This window comes from Musa acuminata, chromosome BXJ3-6 (genome assembly GCF_036884655.1).
Source record: "Musa acuminata AAA Group cultivar baxijiao chromosome BXJ3-6, Cavendish_Baxijiao_AAA, whole genome shotgun sequence".
NCBI classification, from domain to species: Eukaryota; Viridiplantae; Streptophyta; class Magnoliopsida; order Zingiberales; family Musaceae; genus Musa; species Musa acuminata.
Genome location: NC_088354.1, coordinates 6629239 through 6645702, shown reverse-complemented (window position 1 = coordinate 6645702; position 16464 = coordinate 6629239). Strand labels below are relative to the sequence as shown.

The 16464-nt window shown below is 42.2% G+C and overlaps 2 protein-coding genes across 2 annotated transcripts; one reads left to right on the top strand and one right to left on the bottom strand.

Annotated features, from left to right (window-relative positions):
* Nucleotides 1–733: 733 nt before the first annotated feature.
* On the bottom strand, nt 734–4506 carry LOC135640283 (transcription factor ICE1-like). Its single transcript, XM_065154579.1, has 4 exons — nt 3160–4506; nt 1993–2223; nt 1254–1424; nt 734–1106 (listed from the first exon to the last, which is right to left on the bottom strand). Exons 1-4 carry the CDS (start codon nt 4327–4329, stop codon nt 1020–1022), a joined length of 1659 nt encoding a protein of 552 aa, XP_065010651.1. The 5' UTR covers nt 4330–4506; the 3' UTR covers nt 734–1019.
* Nucleotides 4507–8200: 3694 nt separating this feature from the next.
* LOC135640477 (chaperone protein ClpC1, chloroplastic) lies at nt 8201–16246 on the top strand. Its single transcript, XM_065154941.1, has 10 exons — nt 8201–8338; nt 9211–9818; nt 10473–10588; nt 10670–10792; nt 10871–11056; nt 11247–11462; nt 11626–11843; nt 14316–14391; nt 14463–14552; nt 14823–16246. Exons 2-10 carry the CDS (start codon nt 9254–9256, stop codon nt 15999–16001), a joined length of 2769 nt encoding a protein of 922 aa, XP_065011013.1. The 5' UTR covers nt 8201–8338; nt 9211–9253; the 3' UTR covers nt 16002–16246.
* Nucleotides 16247–16464: the final 218 nt, after the last annotated feature.

The window sequence follows — 16464 nt, the reverse complement described above, 5'->3', positions numbered from 1 at the left end:
CATCATGGCTTTTGGTTTTCTTCTCTCCTCAAACTGTTTTTTGAGGAGCTTTGCTTTCATTGCACCATTTTTCTGGCATAGCTCGTCTACGATTTTTCTGGCAAAACACCCGGACCCTCTTTTCATTGCACCATATATTCAAGGAAGATCGTAGACGAGCTATGCCAGATGAGAATGGGTTGACGGCAGCGAAGAAGCGCCAAAGAATGACGCAAACACCAGCAGCAAGCTCGGAACAGCAACCAGTAGCGACGGCGAAGGATCTTGTCGGTACTGGTAATGGCAATGGCGAATGGGCTGGTGATCCACAGGAAAAGATGAGCCGGAGACGATGACAACAACGCACGATTCGAGTGACAGAATTTAATGAGGGCGAGCGAATGAAGATGAGGTCATGACAACCTGCCATGCCAAGCCATGCAGATTATCCTGCGGCATTTACTGAGAACACAGTTGAGAAGCCATGGCACTGTTCATACAACCAGCCCTCATACCTCGAGGCCTTACCGAAGGCCATGCACTCACTGCGCACCATAAATTATTTTTCTTGAACAGCTAAGATTCTTGAGGAAGCTTTCAGCTTTCGTCATATCCCATGCTGCTAATCGAATGAAAGAAAGGCCTTTTTCTTATCTTCGATTTAGATAGAACAACACATTCACATAACGATTATGACCAGAGGCAAGGAGCAATACAACCTTTCACTAATCTGATTCAGAGCACAAGCAGTGACTGCTACTTGGTAACATGATTATATGTGACCTTAAAATCCAAACAAATGTAGATAGAGATTTTAGACGATAGATAAAATTTTATTCCACAATGAGACAGAGCGCGAAACTGTTATCTGGCTGCGAGCTAGATTCGGAATAGTGCCGCTCGGCAACTTCCTCAATGATACAGAAAACAGGTACTAAGAAACTACTACGATGCTAATATGACCATCAATTTTCATCACCTTGTTTATGACCCACCGAGCACCACTGGCATCGATACAATTGTTGATTCCCTCTGATCTCTCACAATATCGTATTGTCAAAGCCTGCGGAATGCAAGAGCACTGCCTTGATTTCTTCTGGCAAAACACCCGGACCCTCTTTGCATTGCTGAAAAGAAAGTGACAAGAAGAAGCTTAGCGCCCTCAATGAAACTAAAGTGAGGCAAGCCGAAACAAGAGGCACTAATCTGATGCAACGTCACCGAGAGAATACAAGTTAAGTTTTTGCAGGTGGTGCAATGAAAGCAAAGCTCACCTCAGCTCGGAAAACATCCAGGGCAAACCCATTGAAACAGCTGATGACAGCCTGCTGGATGTCAAGCCCAAGGCCATCAAGTGCCCTCATAGTGGAGAGCAATAGACCAGGTCGACGGGCACAAAACATATGAATGTTAACTGCTCGGCCTTCTCGTACCCTGACCTCAACCTATAGATCACACAGAGTAGATCAGTTTGCATCACATAACAACATTAATTAGGTTGCAAATTGTCTAAACCAGATTCCAGTCCTTTAAAGTTAGCAAATATGCCTTCTATAATTCCAATATCTAATTACAAAGAAAGGATTCACAGCAGCCTTCCGATCTTAGCGAATGACAAGAACAGCTTTGCACATAACTTAAAACTGTAACAAGGAATGATAATTTGGGAAAAAAATGAACTTCAAAGGCTTCCTCTATAAGAGCATTGAGCTGCAGTCACCAACATAACTAAAATTCTACTTGGCGATTTGGCCTCAGGATTTGCAACAAATAGTTTGCCGAGATTGTTTGTTAGGATTGACATCAGGTAGACAACTAGTTATCAAATTTGTCGATATTTTTCATGAAGCCTTTGTCGATCAACAAAAGGAAGGATCCTTCAGGGTTGACCAATGACAAGAAAGGTAGAAAAGCATCATTCAGTTAAAATAATCATGATTCTCCGATAGTGATAAAGGATGATACTAACAGATAGAAAATATAAAACCAAGAGACTGAGAGATGGACACAAACCCTTGCTGGTTGACTATTTGGGCTTGGTAAAGAACTTGGACAGAGCTCTTCCTTCACACGGCATGGTAAAGTGGGTAGTGTTGGAGTCAAAGGGTGAAAGCTTGTCCCACCGGCAACTGGCATTGAAGAACTGGAAGGTGCCGACTCAAGTTCATTGTGCAGGTCATTGATCCTTTGCAGAAGCTCCTTCAAGTACTCAATTGCATCACCAAGAATGGAAGCTCTGTCCATCTAGTAAGACAAGAAGAATCAGTTATGTTAAACTCTTGAGAAAGATGCAAATAACAAGATGACCTTTTTCCCTTTAGTAATTCAGATAGATGTCAAAGATTAGTAATCACTCTACCAACAAAAACATTAGATGGCTGTTAACGGCGAAGAGGAAACATATGTAGATGATACCGTATGCATAGTGGCATCCACCTTTATCTTCACATGGTAGTCAAAGAGAATCCATATGTTCTGTTCGATCCGGCTTCGGAAAACTATGAATATTTTACTAACAAACATAAATTGAGTACTGCTCAATTCCTAGCTACCAAAAAAGTCACAACAAAAGTACTTTGATTCATAGCAATCCAGAGCTTTATAACATACTCGCTAAAAATCTAGCATCTAAAACCAAATGAAGGATGAACAACATTATCCACTTCATAAAGTATACAAAATAAGGTACTTAACTAACCAGGGGCAATAAGGTTCTAAAACAAGAAATAAAAAGCTTGGAAGTCCGGCAAAATCAACCATAGAATCATCTCATATCATCAACCCAAACAGAAAGAAAAAAAAAAGATTTGTTACACAATTTTGCGGTCATTTGAAAAAAAAAAAAAAAATTACAATCAGATTAAACAAACATAATTACAAACAAGATGATTGGAGTTTGATAAAACTGTGCAAAGGGTAAACTAATTAGCACTACATGTGTTGCTATATTATGCAGAAGCTGAAGTGAGTTTCCTTGTTGCAATCAATCAGATAATTGAATGCCAAGCAAACACTGCAAGAACATGAGGAGCAACAAACAACTAAAAGTCGAGAACTTCAAATTTTGCTTCTTACAAATTGGTTTACAGGAGACATGCAGCTGAATAACCTAAAATATTAAGGAAGCTTTAAGAAACTATATGGCAGTAACCAAGAGCTGACGGGTGTGAGATTTTTCACCTTGCTGATCTTGGGGACAACAGATCTAAGCATGTAAAGCCGATCATTGAGCTTCTTCCTTCTCCTTCTCTCCGCCATCAGGTTCTTTGCAGGGAGGCCCTTCTTCTTCCCCTTGTGGTCTCCACCACCCGTCACTGTGCTGTTGGCCATCGAGTTGCTACCTCCACCACCGTCCTTCGCATTTTCCTCGCCCTTGGCACTCTCCCCTGCAGCATCATCCGTGTCATAATTCAATCCTGATGCGTCCATGCTTCCATCGTCTATCTCGTCGTCCTCATTCCCATTCCTCCTCTTCTCGTTCTCTTCTTCCAGAGCTGACTTCCCACGGTTACCGTGTCCCACTCCTTCCGAGCCCCATAGCCCCAAGAAGCCACCTTTTTCGCCAGCAACCCCTGAATTCTGGCGGAGAGCGGCCGCCGCCCGCTTCTGGAACAGAGTCGGCTGCGCGCCCACGGGAGGGAAGATCTCCAGAGGCCGCAACACCTTAGAACGGTTGAGCAATGGAGAATTCTCGAAGCTGTCGAAGCCCATGGGGCCGAAGGTGCCACCGGAGATGGAACCGGAACAAGTATCGGACGGGGGCAGCAGGCGGCCACCGGAGAAATCAGCTCCAGGGCTCAGATCGGCACAACCGAGTTGGTCGTCCGCCCCCATTCCGCCGAAACCAAGGACTCCATCCCCGCCGCTGCCGCTTCTGTTCATCAGGTTAGGGGAATGGGACATATGGGGAGCCGCAAGAAACGCCGGAGCGTCGCACCCGAGATCAAGCCCGGCGTCGAAGGGATTGGAGCAAACGGCGCCGAAGAGAGAGGAAAGGGCGGATTTTGCCGGGAAAAAGGGCTGGTTTTGATCGAGTTCGTCGACGGGTGGGAGCAGCAAGGCCTCGTGCGGCTTCGCGCTCGAGGAAAAGGCTACGTCTTGATGGGTCTGGAAGGCTTCGAAGGGGTGTTGGGCGTCGCCTGAAGGCAAGGCGTTGGAGGCGGCGGCGACGCCGCCCAGGTACCAGTCGTCGTCGAGCATGGACTTGAAGCTAGGTAGGCCGAGCTCGTCCTTGCTCTGGCCCATCGCTCCACCGCTGGCCCCGGGCGCGCTTGCTCTCGTCCACGACGCCGCGTCCTCCTCGTCGCCTCCTTCTTCTGACCACACGACGCCATTGATCCTGGACAGCATGGCTTCTCCCTTCTCCTTCCCCTGTTCCTAGCTCGTGTTAGAGAAGAAGACAGACGGAGGAATCCCGGTTCGGTTTTCCGGCTTTAAACCTCTTGCAGCGGTCGCTCTCGGACTCGGAGGAGTGGGGTTTGAAACGTTTCGTCCTGTTCTTGAAGAGAGACGCGTGGTGTGCTCGTCGTCTGCCCTGTTCTGCCCCTAGCTATTCTTACAGCGTTTTACAGTCCCAAAACAGCCGTGGCTAAATGCACACACTCATTTTACGTTCCCACGGCTGTTGTCTTATCTGGTGTCTTGCAAGTTCGACGGACCGCTCACGCCTCTTTTTCTGAATCCAATGCAGCTGGTAATGCCGCCAGCTGGTAATTCATCCATCTCAAAGATCTGTGACTTGCGTCTACTTCTGGGAACAGCTTCTCTGCTTGGAATCATGTCCTGAGGTGGTGGCCTAAGATGAGACATAATATAATAAGGCTCGGTTTGCTTTTGCTTTTGCTTGGCCATCGAGTGGCCACCCACTCATGCAATGAACAGAAGTTTTCTGCATCAAAGGCGAAGTTTGTGTCGATTTTGTCCATTGATGGGAGATCGAAAAGAGCTGAAAAAACATTTCAGCTTCTTGATCTATACCAGACAGTTCAAATAAGCTTATCGATTGCGAGGAAACTCTAAAGCGTAGAACTATTGATCTGACTGCTGCTTTTCAGAATAAAAGCTTTTGACCTGCAGTTTTCACCAATGTGTGGCGGTACCTTCTGTTGTAGCAATGGCAGCTACAAGAGCAGGTAGAAGAACATCACTGACGTCTGGATTGGATCGAGGAGTGGTCCATGTGCCATGGAGATCAGCAAATGAGGCCAGCCATGTTCATGTGAAGGACATTAAGGTTTTCTTGTGCGTAAAATTATGGAGTGAGAAGGGAACAAAGACATGGGCAAGTCCTCTCTCTCACTCTGTGCCGAGGGAACTTTAGACGCCCGCCAACGTTTCGAGAGCTGGCGAACGGAGTTCTTCTAGTGGTAATAATAACTTGGGCAAGCTGTGGAGCTCTACTGTCTTGCCTGGTAAACGGGCAATGACCACACAAGGAGGTAGAGGGGGTGAGGTGGGTGGGGGCCGTGCATGAGCGGCCGGAAGAGGTCCCAAGCAAGGCGTCATTAATGGCAGAGGAGACAAACAGGGAGACAGGGGAGAGAGAGTGAGGGGCTGCCAAGTGGTGCAGGGTGGGAATAAATGGGAGAGAGAAAAGGATTGGAGGAACCCAAGACTCTCGTGATCGTCCCCTCTGCTCAACTTGGGATCGGTTTCCTCCGCTTTCATGCATGTCGCACCGATGCTTACTGCTAAGCTCGCCCTGTCATCGTCCATTTGCTGCACGCAGTCACCTCTCTCTCTCTCTCTCTCTCTAAACTCGCACCATCAGAGCAACTGGCTTCAGCTTGCGTTCCCAACATAGTCTCCTACAGAACGAAAATGGAAGATTTACCACCCTGTTTCCTTCACATTTATGACCAAAGTTAGGAAGAGATGAGAATTACTTGAGCTGCATCTGCATCGAGGACAATAAAACACTCCTCAGGGAGTCAACATCATGATCACATGCAGCAAGAATGAAGAAGGGGTTGAGTCTGACAGGCGGAGATCAACTTTAACAGCATCAATTCCAGAAGAAGACATGGGTAATATGAAACAGTAGAACCTGTGAAGCTGAACGACTTGTAGCTTTGATTTGATTTGGTTTGGCTTTCTGCTGAGGTAAAACTGTTGTTGGATCATCTTTGATGTTTCTTGTTCATCAGATCATGCAATAAAATAGTTTGTATGTGATCTTTCAGTTCATGAAAGAACAAAGCAATGCATATGTTAGTAGAGGCGAAGGATGAAGCAGGAAAAGTCCAAACCCCACCTCCCATGCCTTCTCCTTCTTTATTGCTGACTGCCTACCCCCTCCGCGGTGTCTGTTGACTGTGCAGCCTCCATGCCATCCAATCTTGGGCAGCATAAATGAAGTCATGCAACATCTTTTTATTATATTTACGTGATGTGTCTATTAAAATTGATTGTAATATCATAACACGTTCGAGAAATAAAATAATTATAATTCTAACTCTTCAAAATAAATATAAATTGTTAACATACAAAAACGATCGACTGGTAAGTCAGTCTAATTGATTCACTATAAAAAAATACGAATCCCTTCTGATAACTTTTCTTGATGGATGTGAAGAACATACATTGCGAGAAAGCTGAAGGAATATGTAGGGAGAGATGATTACTCAGGAGTTGGGCACTCCTCTCTGTTGGGTAGTCTCCTAGGCATGCTTCCGAGCTACGTTGATGATTATGCACAATAAGCCTATGTCGAGGGTGTTCCAGCTCGATCCTTCTGATACTTAAATCAATAAAACAAAAAAGGAAAGACAAAAATATTAGTGATATAAATAATAGAATAAAGAGTCTTTTTTACTTGCCCCAGCTTGACATTTATGCTTAGGCGTTGGGTAAAGCAAATGGATCTCCGTTAATGTCCCATTTACCCTTTGTAGTGGAGACATTTAATGCGAGCAGCTTGTTGGCGTGTGCCCCCAAGAACAATGCCTATGGATTGTCGGGGTGAGGTTTTTCAATTTGTTTTCCTTGCTTCTTTGGGTCAGGCAGGGTGTGGTCCATTCATCGTTTATCCGGAAGGAAAAACTAGTGAAGCCAGGTTATACCATCGATTATTAATGTAAGTTAGATTCTCTTTCTCAGCTATGGGTTCGGTGAGGAGTGGATCTTATGAGCTCATTTTGGAAAGGAATGGTAGGCAATATGACCTCTTACTAACGATCGTAGGAAATAGGTGATTTCCGAGCTTTTGCTTAGGTATTGTTTATGTGGCGAGAGGAGCCGAGGACTACCAGGATTATCCTTATCATAAATAAAAGATTTAAAAAGGGATCTCGTGAACAAATTTTGTGTTCCATATTCCTTGAAATATAAAGTGTAGATATTTCAATTAGAAAGAGAAGCATTCTACTCGGTTTCATCTTTAAATCAGGGATTGTATTTGGCATATTGATTCCTGTCTTCCTATGTTCAAAATGTTGGGCCCATGTAAGGCCCAAATAAACGGGCCAAACCCGAAGTACTTGTCCCGTTTAAGTCCGTCGTATAAGAAATCTTAAATCCCCACACTAATTTCTTGGTCTACCATTGAATCGGGTTAGAGAAGGGTTGAGTCAATTACTGGAGTTGTTAAAGATAATTTATGAGCTATAGTAAATAATGTATTATGTTTGGATTTAATTTAGATAGGGTTTTGCATCATTTCCCGGCCCAAATGTTTTGGGTCGGGTAAACCAGGTTCGGATTTGAACCCAACCGAAGGTGAGCTCTGGCGGTTGCGGTCATCCACGTCGCCTGTCAAATGAGAACCAACGGACGAGATTCTCCACCCTCAGATTTCCTTACCTCGCGAATCTTGATGAATCTCATATCAAATCCATCGTTGATCTGAAACACGCAACACGGCCTGCCGGCCGGCCTCCACGAGGTTGTGGAAGCGATACTGTGCGCTCGAGCTGGGAATAAGAAGACCCGAACAATACTTTTCCGCCATTAGATTCTTACTTTGGACGAATATTGATGCAACAGCACCAGCTCGACTGCACTCTGATAGGATGCGCTCGGGTTCACTGTATCGTTTGTCTTTTATCACTCTTAACACTCGGACATCTACCTTACCCGCATACACTGTAACTATTTAGGTGGGGCCTACACACTATATCCAATAAAACTTTAGGTAACGCGATTATAGGATATCGGATCCTTGCTGGAGTTATCTCCTCATCGACAAAGGAGAAGAGCTATTCAACGCTTTCTCGCCAGGGTTACGTCGTCGACTCGTCATCCCCCAAATCGGAGGTAGTTTCTTGCACACCTTGTTCTCTTCCAGGGCATCATCTGCTGGTTTGGCTCAGTGGCTGCAATCATAGGTGTCGAATCCGCCTCGTTTGGACGGATCCTTCGGGTTAGATTACGGAAATTTCGGTTCATCAGGCGTTGTTTTCTTTCCGACTGTCATCACGTTAATGATCTAGTCTCCTTTGATTTGATCGTTTCTTGGAAATCTAGGCTTTCATTTGATTGTACAACGCTGTGGCTTGTGAGTCGTATAAGCGCATTAGATGTACCTGATGTAGAGCTGAAATTCTTGATTCGTACATGATTGCTGCCGAAATCCGTTTCTTGGATAGTATAGTTTGTTCAGTGAGTTGAAGTCTCCGATCGGAGTAGAAGTTGGGACGTCTAATTTAGTGACGGTAGGGCCGCTCATGGTTTGTCACAATCTTCTTCACGAATGACTGTAGCTTCTTTTCACATTGCAGTCTTTTCTAAATTACAACATGAATTTATATGAAACAAGTGCATAGGAGGTGTTTGATGTTCTTGATTTGACTTGTTTTAATATATAATATTCTGTCTATTATTGCTTTCTGAAAAAAAAAAGAGGCCTCCATACATGCTCTGTGAGTGATTCCGTGAACCCTTAATGATAAAGAATATCATAATACTTTTTCAATGTCTCTAACTATCCTTCATATTGTGTATGACAATACTGGGGAATTGATGCAGTCCTGTTCTGTGCCTTCGCAATTTGATTGTTTCTATTTTTCTGACTTTAACTTGGTAGTACGCTTTCTAGATTCAGTTTTTCTTTTTGCTATTTGCATGCTACAGCTTTTCCTTTTACCCTAATACAGCTCTTTATATGACACCTTTTCCTTTTGCTATGCTTGGCTTATCCCATCGAATTCACTATGCTGTTAGTTATCTAGGTTTATAATTTGTTGAGACGGGGTATGTTAATATATATGTCCTTCAATTTCTTGCTGCCTGCAGGTGTTGTGAAGATCTGTGAAATTGTCTCCTATTAGAAGAAGAGATGGCTGGTTCTTTGGTTCAGTCAGCAATTCTTCCTACTGTTGCAGTGAACAGGATCCAAAGTCATCTCCGAGGCTCTGGAAAGGTTAAAAGAGGTTCCAAAATGATGTGCCAACCGCGAAAGCACTCGCTACGACTGCAAGGTTTTGCAGGCTTGCGAAGATCAGATAATGTGGAATTCTCATCAAGAAATCAACGGGATTTTCATTCAGTGGTTTCAGGATATATCTCTTATTCACGAGGAAAAGCCAGTCGAGGTGTTGCTAAAGCTATGTTTGAACGCTTTACAGAGAAGGCAATTAAAGTTATCATGCTTGCACAAGAAGAAGCTAGGCGTCTAGGCCACAACTTTGTTGGAACAGAACAGATACTGTTGGGCCTAATTGGTGAAGGGACTGGTATTGCAGCAAAAGTTTTAAAATCAATGGGAATAAATCTTAAAGATGCTCGAGTGGAAGTGGAGAAGATTATTGGAAGGGGAAGTGGTTTTGTTGCTGTTGAGATACCTTTTACACCACGTGCAAAACGTGTTCTTGAACTCTCTTTAGAGGAAGCTCGTCAACTCGGTACTTCTCTAAGACCTTCCTTTGTGGATTTTTGCCCTAAAACAAACTTTTTGGTCTTGTTTTTGTTAATTTGAAATACTTAAGTCGAAAGCATTATTCTAATGACTGCCTATCTTGCTATCTGCTAATATCATATTTGTCTGTTTAGGATATCTAGTTCATTCCAAGTTTTCGTTTATCATGTGGATCATACTTCCTTTGCAGCAGGGAACCTTTGTATCCACATGATTTGGGATGCATTAGAGATTTAGTTTGTTGAAGTGGATGCATTTGTATTCTATATGAAGAGTAAAAAGTAAAGCATTAATGGTTCCACCATAACTAGCAAGTAGAATACCATCAAACTGATGGAACTCTGCTGAAGCAAAATTTAAAGCTTCTATGTGTATCTATCTGAACAATGGTTCCACTTTTCATTATTCCAAGCTAATGGCATGTTCGATTGTTGCTGTTGGTCTTACTTGCACTGGTTAGGATTAACTGACAAATTACAGGTTGTTTTTTTATTATTGGATCTCATACCTTCTGAATTTTCCCATCAACATTTGTCGACAAGTATGATCACATGAATGAACAACTTCTTGTTATTCATTTTTCTATTCATCTTCCTTGTATTTAAGTTGGACTTAATGTCTGATTTTGCTGAATATACAGGTCATAACTATATAGGATCTGAGCACCTGCTTCTTGGGCTTCTTCGTGAGGGTGAAGGTGTGGCTGCTCGTGTGCTCGAGAGTCTTGGAGCTGATCCAAGCAACATACGGACCCAGGCAATTTTTTGATTAGATCTTGTTCTGCACTGTCATAAATTTTAGTTGTGACGTGACTTTTTGAGCTTCATTATCGAACAGGTCATTCGAATGGTCGGTGAAACAACTGAAGCTGTTGGTGCTGGGGTAGGGGGAGGAAGCAGTGGTAATAAGATGCCTACACTTGAGGAGTACGGAACTAATTTGACAAAGTTAGCAGAGGAGGTAATTTTTTTCAATATTTCACTCTGGAAAATGCTTGTTTGATCTTATTTATATCTGAGAAATATAATTACTCCACAGGGAAAGCTAGATCCTGTTGTTGGCAGGCAGGACCAGATAGAGCGTGTTACGCAAATTCTTGGAAGGCGTACGAAGAACAATCCATGCCTAATTGGGGAACCTGGTGTGGGAAAGACAGCAATTGCAGAAGGACTTGCTCAACGTATAGCTAATGGCGATGTTCCAGAAACAATTGAAGGAAAAAAAGTATGCAAAAATTTAAATATTCATTGAGCACTTTCATATCAGTTACTCTTTGTGATATTTCTGTTGTAACATGAAGAAATTTATAAAAGCTTGTTAGTGGAAGAGATTTTTAATGCCTGCTGCAAATTCCCATGTCTCTGGCATTCTGCTTCTGTCAATTTAAAGATAATTAACTAGCTTTACAATCCAGGTGATTACCCTTGATATGGGGCTTCTTGTTGCTGGTACTAAATACCGTGGAGAGTTTGAAGAAAGGTTAAAAAAGTTGATGGAGGAAATTAAACAAAGTGATGAAATAATACTCTTCATTGATGAAGTACACACGTTAATTGGAGCTGGAGCAGCAGAAGGTGCAATAGATGCTGCTAATATCTTAAAACCAGCTCTCGCCAGAGGTGAATTGCAGGTCGAGACTTGATAATTATATCCGTTTCTTTTGTGCCTGTCATATGTGATCTCATCCTATTTGTTAAGAATCAGTTTTTTTCACTACAGATTCTCTTATCTCAAAAGTCTAAAGGAAGTATCTTTCAAGTTTCAACATTAATTTCTTATATAATTTATTTCAGTGTATTGGAGCCACAACACTTGATGAATACAGGAAACACATTGAGAAGGATCCTGCTTTGGAGAGACGTTTTCAACCTGTAAGAGTTCCAGAACCAACAGTTGATGAGACAATACTGATTCTTAGAGGGCTTCGTGAAAGATATGAGATTCACCATAAACTTCGTTACACTGATGAGGCTTTAATTGCTGCTGCTCAGTTGTCTTACCAGTATATTAGGTTAGTGAATTATGTATTAATACGTCTGTTGTATTTAACAAGCCTAACAGATATGTTTGACATGCATAAAATATAAGACCTTGCCTCTTATGATTCTTCTTTTTGACCTGATCACATTCCATTGCTGCTGCACATATCGATAACGGTCGGCATTTAAAACCTTGCCTCAATGTGTTGTTGCTGTTTGTTATTTTCATATGGATTGACATGCACCAGTTGATGCAAACTAATTTTGTGTTGTTTGTAGATTTGATATTTAAATTCAGGGCACGTGTCTTTCCACTGGGAATGATCCATTTTATTTTTCAGTTGATTGATTTCTTATTAAATGTTCATTATACTAGAATTGACTTATAATATACTTGCGGCAGTTTACGACAATAAAAACTAGAAATACTTAATTGAGGATTATTATAGTTGAAGAATATAAGTATCATAAAATGTAATAAGTCCTAGGAAGTAGCAGTAAAGAACATGCATGGTTGATGATTTATGTATAAATTAGAAGGGTAGGAAATGATATTTGATGGATGATAATTGTTTCTAATAATGCTACTTGTCCTTTGTTTTTAATGTTAGACAAGACAAATTTAATTCCGTGGTGGAAGAAGTGGAGAAACATCTTTGGCTTTTAGGAAGTTTCTATTTTAGTAATCAGAGAGAGTTCTAGGTTGTGATCGATTTTCAAATTCATTGATATACATGTAATTTGCATGTAGGTCTTTGCAATACTTGCCTATTAAAAATATAAAGACCAAGCAGTTTGGCACACTTGGAATGTTCAAAACACTTGTTGGATGTTGAATTCTCAAGATTATAGTAAGGTTACTGTGGAGGTTCTAAAATTGAGTCGGGTACCAATTTTGGTCCTTAAGTAGATTGGTTTGATATCTTTATGGTGGGGTGTACACTATACGGCCTCATGCCAACCGTCTGGTGGATGTACCTTCCATGCCAACAAATATGGGTTCGGACGAAGGAGGTCGTGGAGGATTGAGAGGAGGTCGTGGAGGAAAAGGTGGAGAAGAAAGAGAATGCAGAGGAGGCAGAGGGGAAAGCAGAGAGGGGGAGATGACGATGCATACCAGAAGGAGGTGGTGACAATGATGCAATGGGGAGAAGGTGGTGGTGATACAACGGGAAGAGGAGACAGCAGCAACATAGTGAGAAGGCAGTGGCAGAGACATGGGAAGGAGACAATGGTTGGGAAAGAGAGAAAGCGTAAGAAAGAGGGAGAGATACGGAAACAACTATGTCATAGCTGTCATTAGGAGGAAAAAAGGGTATGAGAGTGTCGGATGATAGAAGTATTGCCCAGGTAAGGTAAGCTTGGTATGGTGAGATCACCAGGTGGTGTGGTCAATACCAGATCGAACTTGGCACTTTCGGAAAGCATAAGAGTGAGATATGGAAACAATTGTATGACAACTCCTAAGAAAAAAGGTGATGTGGGTATCGGACAGTATGCTTACTTTCTAGTACCATTTGACATTGAGTGTTTATTGCTTGGTGAGCCGGTTTGGTGAGCTTGTCGGGTGGTACAATCTGTATGGGACCAAATCAATGTCAAATGGTACTTTTTAGTACCATTTGACATCAAGTGTTTATTACTTGGTGAGCCGGTTTGGTGAGCTTGTCGGGTGGTGCAATCTGTATGGGACCAAATCATGCAAAATTGCTCAGTTCATGTTCCAGTTGGTTGTCAAACCAATATAATCAGCCTGTACCAACTGGTATGGGCAGTATTTTATAACTTTTTCTTATATTTATATCAACAGAATGTTCGAGTATATAGAAGGGTATGTAAGGCTTTTGTTCTGCATGCTAGATGATTTATCTTTATCCTTGTGGGTGGTTTTGATCATCTGTCATTAACACCATAAACCCCTAACATTTTAATATTTCCATTGCCATAGACAACTTATGCTGTCATAACCATTGTAATTACCTACATTCAGATAATTCAGTGCTATTGGCATTTATTGCCATGGCGTATATAACTTCTTCATGTTAGCACCACATTGTGAGTGACAATATTGCCATGACATATGCTTCCACTCCTTTTTGAGCCTGTGTCAAGTTCACTGGACCTGCCTTCAGCACTCTAGCAGCCATCATCATATTTGCAATGCTATATATTGTCTTAGGACATTCATGGAACTTCCTTTCTTGATAATCTAAACATTTTGATGGATTTATTGTCTTTTTAAGTTGCTGGAAAAAACTTAATACTCCTTGTGGCATATGCTTAGATTCACAAATTCTTGTGATGCTTTATCATGCTATTCTATGAGTGTTATATATTTTAAAACACTTCATTCGTCTTGGTTTAACAAGAGAAGGAAATGATCATTCAGAAGTGCAATTTTTTTTTTTTTATATTCATGAGACTTCATATTCTACAATTAATACAACAGTTCAAGTCATTCTTATTCTCATTCAAATTTTTCGTACATTCTTCTGTACCTTCAGTGATCGGTTTCTACCTGATAAAGCAATTGACTTGATTGATGAAGCTGGTTCTCGTGTTAGGCTTCGCCATGCACAAGTAAGGCCTTATATTTACTGGTTCTTTGTTCTGTGACTGTGCGCTTCAGATAAAATTTTTGTTTTTGACAGCTTCCTGAGGAAGCCAGAGAACTTGACAAAGAGCTTAGGCAGATTACGAAAGAGAAAAATGAAGCAGTCCGCAGCCAAGATTTTGAAAAGGTCAATGATCTATTCTAATTTAAACTCAAGTGATTTGATTGCTTTAAAAAGCACAGGTTGGGAATAAAGATGTGGTTGTTCGATCGCTTTTAAATGATGTTGTGTTTTAAAGAACATGTTACGCCGAGATGGTGTCCAGGACGAGCGGTCAAATATGCATAATTGAAGTATTGTAGCCTAATTACATTACCTGAACTTATTTGTGTATCCTGTAGCTGCTCCTAGATATGTGAACCTAAAATACCCTGTACAAATCAACTTTTTTGGCAGGCAGGGGAGTTGCGCGATCGAGAGATGGAGCTGAAGGCTCAAATCTCAGCCTTAATTGATAAGGGCAAAGAAATGAGCCAAGCAGAGAGTGAGGCTGGTGATTCAGGTCCCACTGTGACGGAAGCAGACATACAACACATAGTATCATCTTGGACTGGAATTCCTGTGGAGAAAGTATCGAGTGATGAGTCTGACCGTCTCCTCAAAATGGAAGAAACTCTCCATAAACGTGTTATCGGCCAGGATGAAGCTGTCAAAGCGATAAGTCGAGCCATTCGTCGAGCTCGTGTTGGTCTCAAGAATCCCAATCGTCCAATTGCCAGCTTCATATTTTCTGGTCCAACTGGCGTTGGAAAATCGGAATTGGCAAAGGCACTGGCTTCCTATTATTTTGGCTCTGAAGAAGCCATGATCCGGCTTGATATGAGTGAATTCATGGAGAGGCACACTGTTTCCAAGCTCATCGGTTCACCACCTGGTTATGTTGGTTACACCGAGGGTGGTCAGCTTACTGAAGCAGTTCGACGTCGCCCCTACACTGTTGTCCTCTTTGATGAGATAGAGAAAGCCCACCCTGATGTTTTCAACATGATGCTCCAGATATTAGAAGATGGGAGATTGACAGACAGCAAGGGGCGGACAGTAGATTTTAAGAATACTCTCCTGATCATGACGTCCAATGTAGGGAGCAGCGTCATCGAGAAGGGAGGACGGAGGATTGGTTTTGATCTCGACTATGATGAAAAGGATAGCAGCTACAATCGGATCAAGAGCCTTGTTACTGAGGAGTTGAAGCAGTACTTCCGACCAGAATTCCTGAATCGGCTAGATGAAATGATTGTCTTCCGACAGCTGACGAAACTGGAGGTCAAGGAGATTGCTGACATAATGCTTAAGGAGGTATTCGACAGGCTGAAAGTGAAGGATATAGAACTTCAGGTGACAGAGAGATTCAAGGATAGGGTGGTGGACGAAGGTTACAACCCAAGCTACGGAGCTAGGCCACTTAGAAGAGCCATAATGAGGCTCTTGGAGGATAGCTTGGCTGAGAAAATGCTGGCTGGCGAGATCAAGGAGGGAGATTCGGCTATTGTGGATGTCGACTCTGACGGGAATGTCACAGTTCTAAATGGTGGGAGTGGTGTGCCTGAGCCAATCCCCCCAGCTGTTTCCGTATAGATTCAATATCTTTTGTGTCTGCGGTTCGGTGCCATGTTGTAGGTTGCTAGTGTAGGGCCAAGGAAAAAAACTGCTGCTGTTCGTTCAAATTTATACCATGTGATCTCCATTTATATTTTAGGGTATTAACATGAAAATTTGTTGTAAGAGAAACGGAGCAGACAAAAAAGATGGGACTGAAGTGAGACTTTGTTTGTTTACTTGATTGTTTACTTGAAGCCAGAAGAAGTACACTGCTTGTGACACTTCGGTCTATGTGCTCATGTATGTTGGATATGGGTGACCTCATGGAAATCATCCAAGTTACTAGTAAACACAAATCTGTCTTGTCTGTTTCCAAGAATAGTTTCGATGTGCTACTTCCTAAGATAATGTTTTTGAGCAAAACGATGTGCTTCTGCTGTGTTTTTCGTCGTCACTTAATCTTCTATGCAAACAATAATATCTCAGGATGTTTTCGATG